The sequence below is a fragment of the Pygocentrus nattereri genome, chromosome 4, assembly GCF_015220715.1.
Source record: "Pygocentrus nattereri isolate fPygNat1 chromosome 4, fPygNat1.pri, whole genome shotgun sequence".
NCBI lineage: Eukaryota > Metazoa > Chordata > Actinopteri > Characiformes > Serrasalmidae > Pygocentrus > Pygocentrus nattereri.
Window position 1 is genome coordinate 7,574,312 of NC_051214.1, and position 18,930 is coordinate 7,593,241.

Here is an 18,930-nt window from a genome sequence, read left to right on the forward strand (position 1 = left end):
AACTTCTTTCAATTTTATAACAAAAAGTAAACAATGAAAAACACATGGTGCTGCTTTAAATAACAAATTGAAAGCTTTTTAATGTGATCTCAGAATTTTAGACTCCACTGTCGTTAAAATACAGACATTTTTCACTACATGTTTTTTTTTAACCGGCTCGTCTTGGAGAAGCCCTGCTGGCCAGTGGCCTTCAGGTAATCTGTGTCTGTAGCACAGAACTGAGCACAGAAATGTTTTTTTACATTAAAACTGTTGTACAGTTATGAGAAAAAATGTGATTTTGCTACCTAAACAAGCATAATAGTCAGCACAAGTTAATGCAGCGAATAAAAAAAGTAAGGACATTTTTTTCCTGCTCCACTCATTTCACAGTGAGCTGCTTTTCTCAGCGAGAGAGAACAGCTGGCTTGTTTCTATCTGCCAAGTTCAGATCACTGGTGCTGAAGCTGAGCTGCAGGATGTAAATTCAGCACCATGGACAGTGACTGACTGGACTGGGGGGAAAAAGCCAGTGTAAAAAATTCAAGGATTGTGTAAAATTGTGTGGAGTTGTAAGAAACGAGGCAGATTCTATTCTGCTGTATTTAATAAAGTGTCCGGCTGGTTTTGCACTGATTTTCCACACCTTTTTAAAACTAGACATAGAATTCAATGGTGCTCCATCAGCCGAGAGATTGCAGTTCAACTGTGCTACATCGCAAAGCCGGGGGGCTTTATACCCCTCTAGCTGATGTTCAGCACTGTGAGCCATCAGAAGTGCATTCTGATAATGTGACGCACACACAGAGAATGCAGAACCAACAAAATCACTTTCTTTAATGATTTCTGCACTCACAGAAATGATTCATGGCAGAGTTAGTTTTCATGCATTTACATCTATTTGATTTTATTTAAAAACTCATATTTTTTATATGTATGCATTAAACTTAATTATTATCTACATAATTTAATCAATGCTAAAATATATTGAATGTAATTAGTTAATACATAATAACATAGTTTAAATTAAAAAAGCTGTAAAGCAAACAAGATTCTGTCATTTAAAATGTATGTGATTAGTTTTCATTAGAATTCATGAGAAGTCAATGGAACGATGTTTTGCGCCAGTAGGTGGCGGCAATGCCCCTTTAAGTTGGTCGCCAACTGCCGTAAAACTCGAAGAAAAATATTATGGGATGCATTTCTACTGGTGTGGGTGCATCATCAGTCCGTGTGAGACGGTAAACAATCCGAGCCCATCCTGTGTCCTTTTACTCCCAAATGTGTTCTAATCTGCAGTTTATATCACATCACACCAATATCGATATATTTATGTAGGCTGTGATTATTTTTGAGCAGTTTATCTTGGTCGCGTTGTTGTACTGGTCAGTGCTAGCGCACGTTAGCAACACAGCTAACAAGCTAGCTATTCGCTACATAGCATATTGGCTAACTTAGTAATGCGGCTTGATTATAGTCATAAAATAAGTACAGGTAACATTAAATAAGCCCGATTCCCTTTGTCCACAACATTTATCCTATTCATTTTGTAAAAAGTTAGCTTGAGAATTCCTAAAAGCCTCTTTCCGGCTTTTGTCCGTGATGCTGCTTCCTTGCGCGTTAAACGGCGCTGTTGTGGCCTCCTGTTGCTTTTCTCGCCATGCTGCCTTTATTAGAATCGGGACTCTAATATATCAGCTCACTAGTGTTGGGTGGGTGACTGCATTTTAGAGCACTATATTTAAATACTGGCGTGGATTATAGACGCTGCTTTTCTTTTTTTTCAGGTGCCCAGTTTTTTTCTCCTGTCCTGTTTTCTCACATTACATGTGGCAACATAGATTTAGTAAGTATATATTAAAAGATATACACATCAAAATGTAGTACATATTAATTTATAGTTCATGTGATATTAAAACTGTTTACAATATCCAGCTGAAATGTTTAGACTAAGCATGTTAAAAGTATAAATGATTTGATTTTACGATACAACAAAACTAATCAGGCTTACACAGTCTGATCTCAGACCAGGTTGGATGTATTTTCAGCTCATTTTATAGATAACCTAATTAATTTGTTGTTCTTTGTCTTCATTCACAGGTGCTGTGTGAGTGTGGCCTTGCAAATTGTGTGACAGTTTGTTATCTATAGGTATGAGTTTTATATTTATATTTACATTTTAGGCTGAGACATTTCCACCATAGCCGGACAGGGCAATATCATGTGTATATCAACTGTCCTTGCATTCACAAGCTGGAAGAAACTTCTGAGTCACAGATGTAGAACACACATCACGTTAGAAACAGCAGGTGCTCAGTCCATTACATTTTCACGTCAGACATAATTTCATGCTTTTAATATTTTTGTGAGGCTTTAATGTTAATAAAGCTGTTGAATCAACAAGGTGGTCCGATTGTTTTGCATCATTAAGATTGTACTGAATGGAAAGGAATTGCATAAATGTGATGCATTTTTATTAATTTGGTTTATTACATATGCTTATTATAAGCATGAATGACATGTAATTCAAATATATGCTATTATTTTGTAGAGGGAACCTGATTATTATGCATTTCAAACAATATTGTTTATGTATAATAATACATACTGAATACATAAACCTGGGGATTATGCATTTAAAATAAATAGGCTTTATTACACAAATGAATATGCATCGTGTAACGTCTGTTTGATAGGTTTGTGTTAAAATTATCTAAAAAAAAGTAAATGGGAATTTGTCATGTAATAAAATTACATAAATCTTAAAAGTTAGGGTTAAATATTTCTGTGAGTGTGTTGTCATTTGTTTTAATGGTCCTAGTTGACCTGTTTAATACAGTGAGAACTGTGTACAGTTATTTAAGCCATACAGAATCATTTTACACAATTTGTTTACTTAACTTTTTACACCATGTGATTCCTCAGAATGGAGATTCAGGAATAGAGGGAGGGAAAAGGGGGAAACACTGCGATTTAGATCTACCACAACTTTGGCTAATCATGCTAATAATGCTAATCATGCTTACCGGTCTGTATGAACGGTCGTTAAACGCACTTCTCCAACATGCAAGCAGAAAAAAACACTGCATTCATGTCTTTAACTTGAGAACTGTGTATATTTTTTCTCCTAATGTATTTTTATTACTCTAGATGTTTCTTTAACTGAGAAAGTAGCAAACAGATAAAGTGGTGCATGTGACTTCTCCTTATTTGGTAGTTTTTTATGTCCATTTTTTTGTTGTGAAATGCTGCACCACAAAAGAGGAATCAGGAACTGTTCTCACAATTCCACAATGTCTCTGTACGCAGTTTCTTATTCTGAAAAAGCTGCTGATAAAATCTATAAAAGTCAGAAGAGTTCCGGTCCAGCTGATTTAAACACAGCTCCTGTGAGCTGCACAGACATTAGAGTGGGTTAGACTCCAGTGAAGAGCTGCTGAGAGAGCTGTGGACTCAGTGTGGTATACAGGGCTAGTGTAGTGCTGGGTGTGGAGTGGTCAGTGTGCTGTGGACTCAGTGTGGTATACAGGGCTAGTGTAGTGCTGGGTGTGGAGCGGTCAGTGTGCTGTGAACTCAGTGTGGTATACAGGGCTAGTGTAGTGCTGGGTGTGGAGCGGTCAGTGTGCTGTGGACTCAGTGTGGTATACAGGGCTAGTGTAGTGCTGGGTGTGGAGCGGTCAGTGTGCTGTGAACTCAGTGTGGTATACAGGGCTAGTGTAGTGCTGGGTGTGGAGCGGTCAGTGTGCTGTGTACTCAGTGTGGTATACAGGGCTAGTGTAGTGCTGGGTGTGGAGCGGTCAGTGTGCTGTGAACTCAGTGTGGTATACAGGGCTAGTGTAGTGCTGGGTGTGGAGCGGTCAGTGTGCTGTGTACTCAGTGTGGTATACAGGGCTAGTGTAGTGCTGGGTGTGGAGCGGTCAGTGTGCTGTGTACTCAGTGTGGCATACAGGGCTAGTGTAGTGCTGGGTGTGGAGCGGTCAGTGTGCTGTGAACTCAGTGTGGTATACAGGGCTAGTGTAGTGCTGGGTGTGGAGCGGTCAGTGTGCTGTGAACTCAGTGTGGTATACAGGGCTAGTGTAGTGCTGGGTGTGGAGCGGTCAGTGTGCTGTGTACTCAGTGTGGTATACAGGGCTAGTGTAGTGCTGGGTGTGGAGCGGTCAGTGTGCTGTGGACTCAGTCTGGTATACAGGGCTAGTGTAGTGCTGGGTGTGGAGCGGTCAGTGTGCTGTGTACTCAGTGTGGTATACAGGGCTAGTGTAGTGCTGGGTGTGGAGCGGTCAGTGTGCTGTGGACTCAGTGTGGTATACAGGGCTAGTGTAGTGCTGGGTGTGGAGCGGTCAGTGTGCTGTGGACTCAGTGTTTTACTAGTGAGGATGTTGCTGACTTTCTATCTTCTCTTCACTGGGCTTCATGTTTCTGAAGGTGAGTGACTTTCTCACTGTTACTGATGTAATGAAATCAGAATTTAAAAGCCAATATATTTAGCATAAATTGCATTTTTAACATTAGACATATAAGATGCTTAAACACAGCATTATATTTACATATATGTGCATGTATGTTGCTATGAAAATATTTAAAATGGTAACTTAAGCAAAAATATTCTTTACATTTAATGTAAGTCAACATAGTGAGATTTGTTCTGTCATTATCACTTCCGTCGGTGCATTCACTCTGAATTATTATTTATTTATTTTTTTTACTTTTTAAAATGAATTTAGTTTACTTTTCTTTGGTTATAAATAAGATTTCTTTCTTTGTTTTTTTGGATTTCCATCAAAATGTGTGCGTAAAATGAAAGTGTTAAAAAAGACTATATAATCTGATCTGACTGATGTGTTTCTCCAGGCTATAATCTGGTGAACAGAGAACAACTGCTAAGTATCACAGCTCACACAGGAGGGTCAGTACTGCTGCCCTGTTACTGCACTGACCTACAGACAACACCTGAGGAATTCAGCTGGAAGAAAGACAACACAGAAGCAAAGACACGGGAAGAGATATCCAGTGGGAGTGGTCAGTACAGTAACAGAGTTCAGCTGGTTAATGGTCACTCTCCAGGAAATCTCTCTCTACTCATATCACACCTGACTGAAGAGGATGGAGGAGTTTACATGTGTGCTGTTAAAGGTGCTCATTTAATTATCAGACTGACTTTAAAAGGTAAAACACTCTCAGTTTTTATTCTTATTGCATTTCAGATCTTCAAAAATGACCCTGACCCTCTTTATGCTGCTGCTGCATTTGTAATCATAGACATTGCTTCCTCTGTTCTTCCCTTTTTCATGTCTTATACTAACGGTCAGACCTCATTCGCTGCTGTTTTTGTTTTGCTATCCGGTGTTGACCAGAGGAGGATGAGTTCCCCTTTTCATTCTTCGTTCCTCTTGAGGTTTCTTCCTCTTCCTCTTGAGGAGTGTTTCCCACCAGCTTCCTCATGGGGCTGCTGGCCTGGAATTTATCTTTTTTTTTCTGTAAAGCTGCTTTGTAACAATGTCTGTTGTAAAAAGCAGTATATAAAAAACTTTGATTTGAATTGACTAAAATCATGAAAACATTATTTTACCAGGGCTACTCAATTTTTAGTGTATGTCTGTCTTTCTTGCTCATTATTGCCTTTATTATCTCTGCCTGAGCTTCACCCTGTCATTACTGTGAGTACCTGTTTAATGTTGAACATTCAATCCATCTTTTATTTATTATGTATTTTATCAGTCTTATGTTGAAAGTTTATGCCTGTGTATTTGTGCTCTTTTGTGTGTGAGTCCATGTGTACTGGGAAACATAAAAAAAGCATATAAAAGGTACATGTCCAGCTGCATTGTCCTGTAGTCACATTGAATTGATATCTAAGGGTTATTATGTGTACATTTTAATGAAAGCTTTTAAAAAAGGTTGTGACGGGGAGCGAGGAGGTGGACGCATATGCCGAGATAAGCGAGATTTATGTGGGACAAATCCAGGGTCATAGTCAAAACGGTCCAGGTTCACATAGCCAAAACGGATAGACAGGGGTTCAGACATGACATCAACCAGAACAGAACTAACAACAAACAGAGTTCAATGAGGCAAACATCAAACAAAGACCAATACGATGACCGGCGAAAACAAAGGGCAAACACAGGGCTTAAATACATAGGAGCAACAAGAGACAGGTGAAAACAATCAGGGGCGGAGTAACCAAACAGGGGGCAGGACTTAAACCAAAACAAACGCACATGGACAGGACTGGGAGGGGCCAATCGTGACAAAGGTCTTCATGTTACTGTGTATCTACAATGAGCTGTTTGATGCTGTTCTGTTCCTGCACTGACTATCAAACTATAGACTTTTTTCTCTCTACAGAGGGTCCAACTACAACTCCAACAGCTACCGCAGTGGTCAAAGTACACAACAACCCAACCACTTCAACCACACATTTATCTCAAGCATCTAACAGTAAGTACAGCACACTGACTGCAGCTGACAGCAGAATGATACAGCTTTGTTGTTTTTTTGTGGAGTTTGTTTCTGAAAGTTCTTAAAAATAATCACAACCTATCTGAGTATTTAGTTTTGTTGCACTGCACAATAAAAAAAAAACATTCGTTGTGTGATACTGGTGTATTCAAGCACATCACTATTGTCGGAAGAAATCTAAATTTTTGACGTTTTTTTGTTTTTTTACATATCTTGAAAGTACCTGTTACCCTTTATATTGTGTGAAAATCTCATGATAAATGCAATAAAGTCTGGTTCTACTGACTTCTATTAAAAGTAAAGTAGGTTTTCCCCTTCTCCTGGAAAGTTACCGTTTTGGAGATATGAGGTTTTCTTCTGACAACAGCAATATATTCCTCTACTCTCACACTCACACACACATACACATACATTACATTGTCAAGAGTATTCGCTCATTTGCCTTCACATGCATATAAACTTAAATGACATTCCATTCTTAATCCATAGGGTTTCATATGATGTCGGCCCAACCTTTGCAGCTGTAACAGCTTTAACTCTTATGAGAAGGCTTTCCACAAGGGTTAGGAGTGTGTTTATGGGACTTTTTGACCGTTCTTCCAGAAGCAGATTTGTGAGGTCAGACACTGATGTTGGACGAGAAGGCCTGTGGTTCTTCCACATCAAACTTGCTCATCCATGCCTCTATGGACCTGCTTTGTTCACTGGTGTGCAGTCATGTTGGAACAGGAAGGGGCCGTTCCCAAACTGTTCCCACAAAGTTGGGAACATGAAATTGTCCAACATTTCTTGGTGCTGAAGCATTAAGAGTTCTCCCTCCACCAAAGTTTACACTTGGCACAATGCAGTCAGACAAGTACTGTTCTACTGGCAACCGGCAAACCCAGACTCGTCTATCGGATTGCCAGATGGAGAAGCGTGATTCGTCACTCCAGAGAACACGTCTCCACTGCTCTAGAGTCCAGTGGCGGTGCTTTACACCACTGCATTCGATGCTTTGCATTGCGCTTGATGATGTAAGGCTTGGATGCATCTGCTCGGCCATGGAAACCCATTCCATGAAGCTCTCTACACTGTTCTTGAGCTGATCTGAAGGCCACGTGAAGTTTGGAGGTTTGTAGTGATAGACTGCAAAAAGTTGGCAACCTCTGCGCACTATGCCCCTCAGCATCCGCTGACCCTGCTCTGCCATTTTACGTGGCCTATCACTTTGTGGCTGAGTTGCTGTCATTTACTAATCGCTTCCACTTTGTTATAATACCACTGACAGACTGTGGAATATTTAGTTGTGAGGAAGTTTCATGACTGGACTTGTTGCCCAGGTGGCGTCCTATCACAGCAACGCACTGGAATTCACTGAGCTCCTGAGAGCGACCCATTATTTCACTAATGTTGTAGAAGCAGTCTTCAGACATGCGTGCCTGTGGCCAAGGAGATGATTGGAACAGCTAAACTCAATGATTTGAATGGGGTCAGTGAATTCTTTTGGCAATATAGTGTATGTAAAAAATATGCTAACTTTCTAATTTCTTTTTACACAGATTATTCCACTTATTTCTTCATCTGTATTCCTGTTCTTCTTCTCCTGCTGGGACTCATAGGAGTCATCTACTGGAGATACAGAGGTACAGAGAGAGAGACAGACTAGTACTCTTTTGAGATATGTGCAGTCTCTTTGTCTCACTCTGTCTGGGTTCATTTTGTAGGACAGAGCCGAGGGCAGACAGAGAGCCAAGAGCTAGAAAGCACAACGACACAGCACAAAACACAGGCAAGTTCTTGCATCCAAACATGTCTCATCACATCTCTTCCGAATCCATCATCCATCATTTCATCCTATCCCATCATATCTAATCATATCTAGTCATGTCCCATCAAAACCCATCTTTCCTAAGAGAAATTCGAAAAAGGACACTGTAGTGCTAATATCAACAGTGGAATATCATGATATGTTTAGGATATAACGACATGATGTAAGCACTACAGTGTTCCTTTTAAAATTTCTCTTTCAGCTGCATTTCCATGATTTAGGAAGATATGTACTCAGTTCCAACATTACACATTACATACACTCTGGTCATGGATTCTACAGGATGCTGATACACTCACTTGCGTGTTACTGGAACACTCTGGTGACAGTTCATGCTTTGTGACCTGGTGCATTAATATACCAAAGTGCATGACACAGAGAATTGGGTGTCTGAATGGTCTTGGATTGTTAAAGCTCATTTGAGACAAGCCATGTTGAGCTCTCAACATTTTCCTTTCACCACTCTGATCTTCAAGCTGTTTGTGGCCTCCACGATCACTAATTAATAAATGTACAATGTGAGTGTGAGTGAGTGTACCTAATAAACTGGCACTCAGTGCATATCAGTATAACCTATTCCTACTGAGGAAGAAGCTGCTCCTTCATCAACTTGTTTTTTTAATGAGCTAATTTGCATATTTGCTGTGGCACAATATACATCACAAGCAAAATGCAGCTCAATGAAAATCAAATGAATGCATTTTATCTCAAACCTGAACATCCTTTTTTCTGTCATGTTGATCAGACAGCTGTAAACAAAATCCTTTATTCAGATCGCTCCTCATGTCTCAAGGAATTTTGAGCCCAGCCTTTTGCTCTTCCAGTATTGTTCTTTATGCTCACAGCCATAGCTTAGCACAGCATACCCTAGCCTGGCCTGTGTTACTTTGTAGGCCATGCTGTTATTCTTCATGCTATGCATTTTTTCTTGATATCAATTTCTTCCTTAAAACGTCTGTCCTAATGTCCATCATTGGTCCAGTCCGGTTTGGTCCAATGTTCAGTTCAACCTGGTGAAGTAAAATGCATAAATGTAGACTCATTAAGTTTTATGGTGATAGTTCTCCCTTGTCCTGGATTCTTCATATAGGAACTTGCAGTGGTACAGTGCTTACAGTCTTACCCAAGGACTTTATTCCTACATGACTGTAGTTAGAATGAGAATGGAGTCCTCAAACTTTATATGCCGAGTGATGCACTGATCATTGCACCATCCTTTACAGTCTTTTGTCCCCTCTTCAACAAGGCTATAAGACCTTCTTCAAGTCATCTGGTACGACTCGGTTTATGTTCGGGCCGCAACCTAGGAAAAAAGAGAGAAAAATAACAAACAAAATAAAGTTAACTTAGATTTAGGGAAATTTAACTTGAACTTTACACTTTTGAATGAAAAGCAAATACAATTTCTAACTTCCTAACCAAAGCAAACCAGGAGTAAACAAAGGCAACAGAAATATCCCATCCATCCATCCATCCATCCATCCATTATCTTCCGCTTCTCCGGGGTTTGGGTCGTGGGGGCAGCATCCTAAGCAATGAGGCCAAGACCTCCCTTTCCCCAGTCACTTCCACTAGCTCCCGGGGGGCATGCCGAGGTGCTCCCAGGCCAGCTGGGCGATATAGTCACGCCAGCATGTCCTGGGTCTTCCCCGGGGTCTCCTCCCAGGTGGACTTGCCTGTGACACCTCCCGAGGGAGGCGTCCAGGAGGCATCCTATCCAGATGCCTGAACCACCTCAGCTGGCTCCTCTCCATGTGAAGAAGCAGCGGCTCTACTCCGAGTCCCTCCTGGATGACCAAACTTCTCACCCTATCTCTAAGGTCCAGACACCCTGCGGAGGAGAAATAACACTCTCTCCCCAATAAGACAGATTATATATAAGAGCTATCTCTCTGAGCTGCCACATTATCTCAGTGTTTACAGTATACTTCTATAAAAGTGCTACTTTATGAAAATCAACAAGCAACAAAGTGCCAATAAGCCATATATTAACACTCGAGCTCTTACACAGACACAGCTCTGTAGCAGAAGCTCTTTCAGATGACTTGTCAGGGAACTGGGAACCAGGAAAACAACGGATGCCACAGCAAAAGCAAAGCACTACACTTCGTCCTTAATGTCTCCCTTTTGTAAGTAGTTCCCTCTGGTGGTGGCTTAGTGCATGTCTGCTCTGTATTGTAATCAATACAGAAGACACACAACAATCTGAAGAATGATTTCACTGTGCAAAGAAGCCTTTTAGCATGCAAGTGTTTGTTTTTTTTATTTTCATGGTTCTAAATGTATAATTTAAAATGCCCCTATATATTCAACACTAGGGCGGCACGGTGGCGTGGTGGGTAGCGCTGTCGCCTCACAGTGAGGAGGGCCTGGGTTTGATTCTCCGGCCGGGCTGCCAGGGTCCTCTCTGTGTGGAGTTTGCATGTTCTGCATGGGTTTCCTCCCACAGTCCAAAGACATGCAGTCAGGCCAATTGGAGATGCTAAATTGCCCCTAGGTGTGAGTGACTGTCTGTCTGTCTGCCCTGCAATGGACTGGCGAACTGTCCAGGATGTATCCTGCCTTCCGCCCGAAGACTGCTAGGATGGGCTCCAGCATCCCCCCGCGACCCTGACGGAGAAGCAGCTTAGAAGATGGATGGATATTCAACACTGATTATTCTGCACTGACCATAAATCAATGTTTTTTATCATAATTTGACACGGAAACAATGAGAACATGAAAGGAATTAAATTTGCCTGTATATTTTTACATTTTTACATTTTGAAACTGAAAGGCAGTAGAAAACATTTCACCCTGAAGTTTTATGACTTCTGAATAAGACCCAAATACTGAATAAGACCCAATACTGACAAAGGCCAACATAACCCACTCTCACATACACACACACACACACACACACACACACACCCACACACACACACACACTTTTTAAAAAATAAAAAACACAGAAACACCAAATGAAATAGTCACACTCGCAAACATCTACTATACAGGTGCACCTTCTGTGGGTTTAGCATTGTAGACTGTAGTCCATCTGTTGCTGACATCTGTCCATCTATCACTGACACTGACAGCTGCCGTTAACAATGGGGCAAAATATACATCTTATTAAGCTGCACTATGAGTGATACCATTGCCATGAAATACACAAAAGAAAGGATGCACATGTCGGCCAAGATAAAATGACTTTCTCTTGTGGCTTAGGGGTTTCCTTGGTTTGAGTGACGTTACCTTCACAGTTACGGGGCTGACTGTGAGCTTCCTCTTTGGCTAAGAACTCTTTCCAGGCTACAATGCTTTCTGGGCTGGATGCAGCTACATGACACCACAGCAAAAAGGCTTCCTGGGTTGGCTGCTAGTGCTAAGCTACACTACAACTAAGAGACTGCATGGGACAACATCAGAGCTGTGATACAATGCAGCTACAAGGCCTCTCAGGCCTGCCACTGCAGTGTTTTGGTGGGGATTGTATAGAAAGCATATAATGCTTAAAGTGAACCTTCCTGTTCTATATTGTTTTCCTGTGTTCCTGAAAGGACTTTGTTATTTTGAGTATACTGCTGTGTTCTGTATATTTGATTTCCTTAACTGGAAAAAATCTAAAATCTAAATAAACACATTTAAAAGTCATGACCAAGACAAGAAATTATGAGCGAACTCAGAGTCCAAAGGATGAAGTTGTAGGGCTACAACGACCTCCAAACAGAGGATTTCAGAGGTTCACTCTGAACAGAGTGTTATGAGAAACCTTTATGTCCCTACCTTGAGAGCTTGTTTTCAAACTACTCCAGAATCCAGTTTCACTCAAATTTCCAGCAGCATCAAGCAAGATGTATTTGTTTGTGATTAGATAAAAGAAAAGGCGTTCTTCTAGCATATCTTTCAAAGTTTTGTTGGCTTTGTGGTCGCAGATATTTGTAGTTTTGGGGACTTTTTGACCCCAAACCACTACTGCAATGGTGAACCTGGGAGAAACTGTTGTCTCTCTACCCAGCCTATTGTGGGTTTTGGGGTAATATGTACTCACCAGTCACTTTATTAGATACACAAACAGCTAATTAGCCAATCACATGGCCACAACTCAATGCATTTAGGCATGTAGAGGTGGTCAAGACAACTTGCTGAAGTGCAGACCGAGCATCAGAACGGGGAAGAAAGGGGATTTAAGGGACTTTGAACGTGGCGTGGTTGTTGGTGCCAGATGGGCTGGTCTGAGTATTTCAGAAACTGCTGATCTGCTGGGATTTTCACACTCAACCATCTCTAGAGTTTACAGAGAACGGTCCGAAAAAGAGGAAATATCCAGTGAGCGGTCAGTTGTGTGGACGAAAATGCCTTGTTGATATGAGAGGTCAGAGGAGAATGGGCAGACTGGTTCCAGATGATAGAAAGGCAACAGGAACTCAAATAACCAACCAAAATCTCTGAGGAACGTTTCCAACACCTTGCTGAAAGTGTGCCATGAAGAATTAAGGCAGTTCTGAAGGGAACAGGGGTCCAACCTTTTACTAGTACCTAATAAATTGGCCGGTAAGTGTAGACATGTGTGTACTTCCCCAGTGACAGTGCAGGACCGTTTTCTGAGAGTGAGGATTATTATTACAGTATTTTTACATTATTATTACTATTATTACAGGGCAAATTTAATACGTGTACAAAATGCAAGGTACATTAAAGCAGGGTAGGCCATTGCAGCTCTGATAGCTGTATACTATATCTGGTGTGTAGCAGATGCAGAGCTGTCATGTTTCCTGCAAGCATTTGTTTCTCACGGCCCAGGGGCCACAAAGGCAGTGTGACATCAGCTGTTTTTGTGGTTTTTGGCATGTGGGTTGCGGCATGTGTTGTGTGGGCAAGGTGGGGTCCTAACTCTGAACTTTTACAACCCTGTGTTGTAACTTCCTGAAAGCATCATTTTTGTTGCTTTGTGTAAACTACTGCATTCTTTATATTAAATTGTCTTAACCAGACTAATTTTAGTTTTAATGCTGTTTTTGCTACATTTTCTGTGTGTGGGAGTAATATAAATGTGTGTGAACATCCCCAGAGACAGTTTAAGCCCTTTTTTCAGAGAGTGCGGATTATTATTATGGGCCAAAAATGAAACATATCTGTACAAAATGCAATATATACTAATGTGGTGTAGATCACTGCAGCTATGACAGCTGTATACTGCATCTTGTGTGTAGCAGATGCGGAGTTATCAAGTTTCCCACATGTATTTGTTTGGTGCTCCTCCCCTGATCATGGTCAGCTGGTGTTTGTTTAGAGAGAAGCATGAAAAGTGTCTAAGGACACACAGTGAGAAGCGCTCTAAAGAAGACTGAACTAAGTGAAACTTCAAAGAGACGTTTATTTCATGTGTCACGTATGTGTAAATAACGCATTCTGGGTCACTCACGCTAGTGTTTGTGTCTGTGAGGCCTTTTCAGGTTTCCAGCCAGTGTAGCCCAGTGCCCCCCCTCTGCGGCAGCCACACTTAATACTATTATAGTTACTTCAACTTAGAGATGTAGACCACACAGATGATGCATGGCCATGAGATCACATCTCATTATCATAAAAGGGCCAGAGAGAACAACCAATCAGACCACAGAGGAGAGATAACAGATAAAAAAAGAACAAGATGCAGAAAAGCACATGAGCTTAATGTGGTTTTAGTTCTCACACTTTTAACCATCAAAATGTAAGAACTGCTTAAACACAGCTTTGAGACACAAGATTGTAAATTATGAGTACAAATTAGTAACACATTGCTGAGAAATGGCGACATACCTATACAAAAAGTTTATACATATATATAAATATATAAAATGCACTTCAAAATTCCAAAGCAGGTATAAAAGCTGACTGAGCAATGTGTATCATGAAGTGTGAGCTTAAGGAACTCAAGGAACAGTAAGCTTACATTTAGGGAACTTCATGAAAGCAGAGGAGCTACCAGGTGAACATATTTGGATTTGGTTTTATGAAATACCTGCAGGACGGAGACTATGAAGGAAAAAGTGGTCAGTGACAGTTCAATGTACTCAAACATGTAAGCAAATAAGCTAAGACATCAAATGAGAACAAAGTGGCAGAAAGATGGAGTGGAGAAAAGTGCAGCGTATGACTTCTCTTTATTTGTCTGTTTCTCATGTCCACTTGTGTGAGCTGTGAAATGCTGCACCACAAAAGAAGAAACAGTCAGTGTTCTCACGGCTCAGAGACCACCACGTCACCCTGTGTGGTTTGTGGTTCTGAAGAAGCTGCTGCTAAAGTCTCTAAAAGTCATAAGAGTTCCGGTCTAGCTGATTTAAACACAGCTCCTGTGAGCTGCCGGACATTAGAGTGGGTTAGACTCCAGTGAAGAGCTGCTGAGAGAGCTGTGGACTCAGTGTGGTATACAGGGCTAGTGTAGTGCTGGGTGTGGAGCGGTCAGTGTGCTGTGGACTCAGTGTGGTATACAGGGCTAGTGTAGTGCTGGGAGTGGAGAGGTCAGTGTGCTGTGGACTCAGTGTGGTATACAGTGCTAGTGTAGTGCTGGGTGTTGAGCGGTCAGTGTGCTGTGGACTCAGTGTTGTTTTACTAGTGAGGATGTTGCTGACTTTCTATCTTCTCTTCATTGGGCTTCATGTCTCTGAAGGTGAGTGACGTTTTTATCATTACTGAGTTACTGACATCATGCAAATTTAATTTATGAGCTGGTCAAAAACTGTGATTAGCATGAGTTGCATTTTGACATTAAACATGTAAAATATTCAGACAGCATTTCATGTACATATAAGTTATAAGTATGCATGTATATGTTGCTCTGGAAAACAAACAAACAAACAAAAACACTTCATTTTAATAAAAGTCAAAGGAATATTGTTTTGTTTTTGCATGTCACTTCAAACCACTTCTTCTGGTCCATTTATTCTGAATTTTGACATGATATGAAGGACAGTAATGATATGCTTTACATGCATCTGTTTCTGTATTGTTTTCTTAGTTTATAAAGTAGATTTGAGGGTTTTTAAGTGATTATCTGGAACTGTGGGTTGAAATTACATTCTTAAAATAAAAACTGATCATGATTTCATAAAAAAAGTTTAGAATTAATTTGATCTTTCTGATGTGTGTTTCTGCAGGCTGTGCTCTGGAGAGAAGCGGTGGACCACAATTGTCTATCACAGCCCAGAAAAGAGGGTCAGCACTGCTGCCCTGCTACTGCACTGACCTAAACACTAAGCCTGAGGCATTGATCTGGAGAAAATACAACAGTCATACAAATCAATGGGAAGATATGTCCCTTAAGGGTGATCAGTACAGAGACAGAGTTCAGCTGTTTAATGGTCACTCTCCAGGAAATCTCTCTCTACTCATATCACACCTGACTGAAGAGGATGGAGGAGATTACAGGTGTGAAGTTAAGGATTCACATATAAGCATCAGACTGACTTTAAAAGGTAAAACACTCTCAGTTTATATTCTAACTGCATTTCAAAACTTCATTAATATTAATGAATGTAACAGTATAGAGAACCGACTCTATGAGTTTTCTAAGCACTGCCCCCCTCATCACTGCTCACCTCCAGTCGTGTGTAAAAGTTTGTGCACCCTGGTCAAACGACATGCATCATTGATTTTTAAAGTGAAAATAATTTACACGTCCTCTACAGAACACACGTCTGCACATTTTAATGCACAGTTACTGACTATTTGCTAAGTTTAACATCTTGGGGGAAACTTTCTCTGTGAAACGGTTCCAGAATATTTTATATTTTTGTTAGATGTTATATATTAAATTAAAATTCACAGAACTTGTCATATTTCAGTGTGAGGATGTGTTCAATCATTTTCACTTTGAAATTATTTCATTTTTATGTATTTTCTCAATCCTAGGTTGAAAATTCACACTTGTGTTTAATATTGTGTTAATATTAATATATGCAGAAAATTATATATTATTTTAAAAATAATAATGCGCTCAGGAATCCTTAAAATAAAATTTTCCAAACTTGGATATTAATCATATTATTATTCCTTCAGCTGGGTGGTTAATTTACATTTACAAATACTTCAGGTGTGAGTCCAAGAGGGTTACAGCATATTACTATAAATGAGATAGGCCACATAACTGAAGCGCATTTCTTTGCACTACTATTTTTAAGTATATTATATTGACTTCATTTTTATTTTAGTGTTTTGTTTTTAACATTAGGATTTGGGAAGGTACAAATACATACTTTACCCTGAAATGGAACACATGCATGATTTCTCCTGTTTCTCAGACTCTCACTGTGGAGCAGGATTCACAAGTGGTAGATGTGCACACTGCAAGGAACTGTAGCTGCGTCTTTGTGGGTTTTAACAAACTGTTAAAAGATGCACCACAAAAAAGGAAGCAGCACATTTTCTCATGAGCAAGAACAAACATACTGTAACAGGCACTGTGCACTATGTAAGGGATACCGTTGGAACCACTTCTGTACATATGAGGGCACATTTACATCGTTTGTACCTTCGGGAACAAAAAAATGTACCAGCACAGGACCTTTTACTTACAGTCTGCACACAACAAAGAAACCCTCTATATTCATAGCGGTATTTTTTGATATCATTTGAGAATATATAAGCAACCTACATTGAAAATCAAACCACAAACGAGTAAACAGCTACTTTTCTCACAGCCCAGGGGCCAAGAAGGCACTGTGCTGTCAGCTGGGTTTTTGGTAGTCATGGTTTTGTCACTTATTTTGAGCACAGAGCTTCTTTGGTAATAGGACGTGGGGTCAAGTAAAGAGGTCTGCAGTGTTTATGTGTCTGTACGATTACAGATAGTGTCACATGAATCTACTAAGACTTAAATATGTCAAAGCAAATATTGCATGAGGATTTCATGTGTAGTGTTTTCATGTGAAACCATGTCCTCGATTTAAAGTAGAATTGTGAAATGATGCAACACATATGAGGAAACAATTAGTTTTCTAATGGCGTAAGGACTCAAGAGGCAGCTGGGTTTATGGCTTGATGGTTGTGGAGGAGTCAGCAAAATTTCTTAAAACCTAGCGGTGTGATGACAGCTGGGATTTTGCTGAGTAACTTTGGTGAAGTTGTTGTCACACTTCATGTCACTAAAGTTAAGCTTGGAATTCATGTGAAAATGTAACTGTATACAAATTGACTGGGACCATTACAACTCCCTATATGACACCATTAAGGAAAGTGCCTTTGGTCAGTTTGCATTGTTTTTCTGTGTATCACATGACTGGAATTCACTTCTGATGGCAGCCCATGCCCAGCGTCAGCTAGAGAGGAATGAATCCTCCCCTGTTTGTGCTGTGGAACACTGAAACTGCACTCTCTGGAGTGATACAGCACCATCCAATACCTTTGGGATGAGTTAAAGTGGTGTCTGTGATCCAAAATCAGTACCTGACTGCACTAATGCTCTTTTGGATGAATGCAATCAGATCCTTAGAGCAATGTTCCAACATCTAAGCCTTCCCAGAATAGCGGACTGTTACTTCAGTAGAGAAGGAACAAACTCTGTAATTATATCTTCAATTTCAGACATAATGTTGAGCAGGTGTCTACAAACTTTTGGACATGTAAGGTCCAGATGTACATACAAGTGTATGTGCAGCACAATGTGTGCCTTGTTACTGCAATATGTACCCACAACATGCCATAATTTAATATTTGTTTACTAAAGCTGTAACTTATCACTCAAATATTGAATGTCTGAGTAAAATATGTGACATTATTTTGCTGGATTGACATAAGAAACAGCTGTAAATCACCAGCTGGCCTGTACAGAAAGTTAGAAATAACCCTATAAAATGACCTAATAGGCTGACCCATGGTGTGTGTAGAAAAATAAGCCAGAACAAGCAGGTAATCAGAGTCCAATGCTCCAAAAGCATTAAAAGGAAAGAAGTCATTTGACTTCAGTGGCAGACAAAGTTGTGTATCATTGGCAAAACAGTGAAAAGCAGTACTGTAATTCTGGGTAGAGTTTCCAAAAGGGAGCCTGCATATAGATAGATAGATAGATAGATAGATAGATAGATAGATAGATAGATAGATAGATAGATAGATAGATAGATAGATAGATAGATAGATAGATAGATAGATAGATAGATAGATAGATAGATAGATAGATAGATAGATAGCGGGTAGAAGCTAAGAGGGCTGGAGTAGTAGTAGGTAAACTATGGGGCACTAGGACCCTGCAGCCACAGCTCATACAACCACAGTAAGACCCAGCAGCACTACAGCCACCTGAGGGACAGTAGGACCCAGTGACGTGGAAGCTCTTCAGAACTAATTTCACTGCTTCTTTTTTAAGCTGTCCTGTGACTCACCTGAGTTGGTAGCTCATGGCCTTTCTGTGCATGGGGAAAACGTGTTCCCCTGTCATGTGAGACTGGTGTGCCTGCATAAAAAGGGAAAACATCCTGTCTCAGAAAGGTTGCAGTTGTCCTTTGAGGTCAAAGAGTTTGAAGCTTGAGTGTTTAGCAAGTGAGAGGCCAGTAAAGGCCTCAGATGACCAGTGCTGTTCCGTTTTAAACACTGATGACTCCAACCAGTTTAATCAAAACTTCATGATGGTTCATTGTGCTCCTGGGATGCTGGGAGGGTATCCAGGTGGTAAACAGCTGCTGCTGCTATAGGGGCAGTAAAACTACACAGGAGTGTGAACATAGCTAAGC

At 40.4% G+C, this 18,930-nt stretch overlaps 1 protein-coding gene and 1 long non-coding RNA gene across 19 annotated transcripts in view; both read left to right on the plus strand.

Moving 5' to 3' along the window:
* The first annotated feature begins 1,586 nt into the window (after positions 1–1,586).
* LOC119263182 lies at positions 1,587–2,379 on the plus strand. The gene is made up of 2 exons (XR_005130174.1): positions 1,587–1,825; positions 2,080–2,379. It is a non-coding gene; the product is annotated as an uncharacterized LOC119263182 (long non-coding RNA).
* A 12,111-nt stretch (positions 2,380–14,490) lies between these two features.
* Positions 14,491–18,930, plus strand: part of LOC108415933 (cell wall protein DAN4-like) — a 215,498-nt gene continuing 211,058 nt past the window's right edge. For 4 of the 18 annotated variants that reach the window (XM_037537469.1, XM_037537470.1, XM_037537474.1 and 1 more), the window contains exons 1-2: positions 14,532–14,876; positions 15,364–15,681. In XM_037537469.1, the coding sequence (XP_037393366.1) occupies positions 14,828–14,876; positions 15,364–15,681 (367 nt within the window). In that variant the 5' untranslated portion in view covers positions 14,532–14,827. Of the gene's footprint in view, positions 14,877–15,363; positions 15,682–18,930 lie in introns of all 18 variants that reach the window. The other 14 variants (XM_037537477.1, XM_037537475.1, XM_037537476.1 and 11 more) reach the window with 9 other exon arrangements.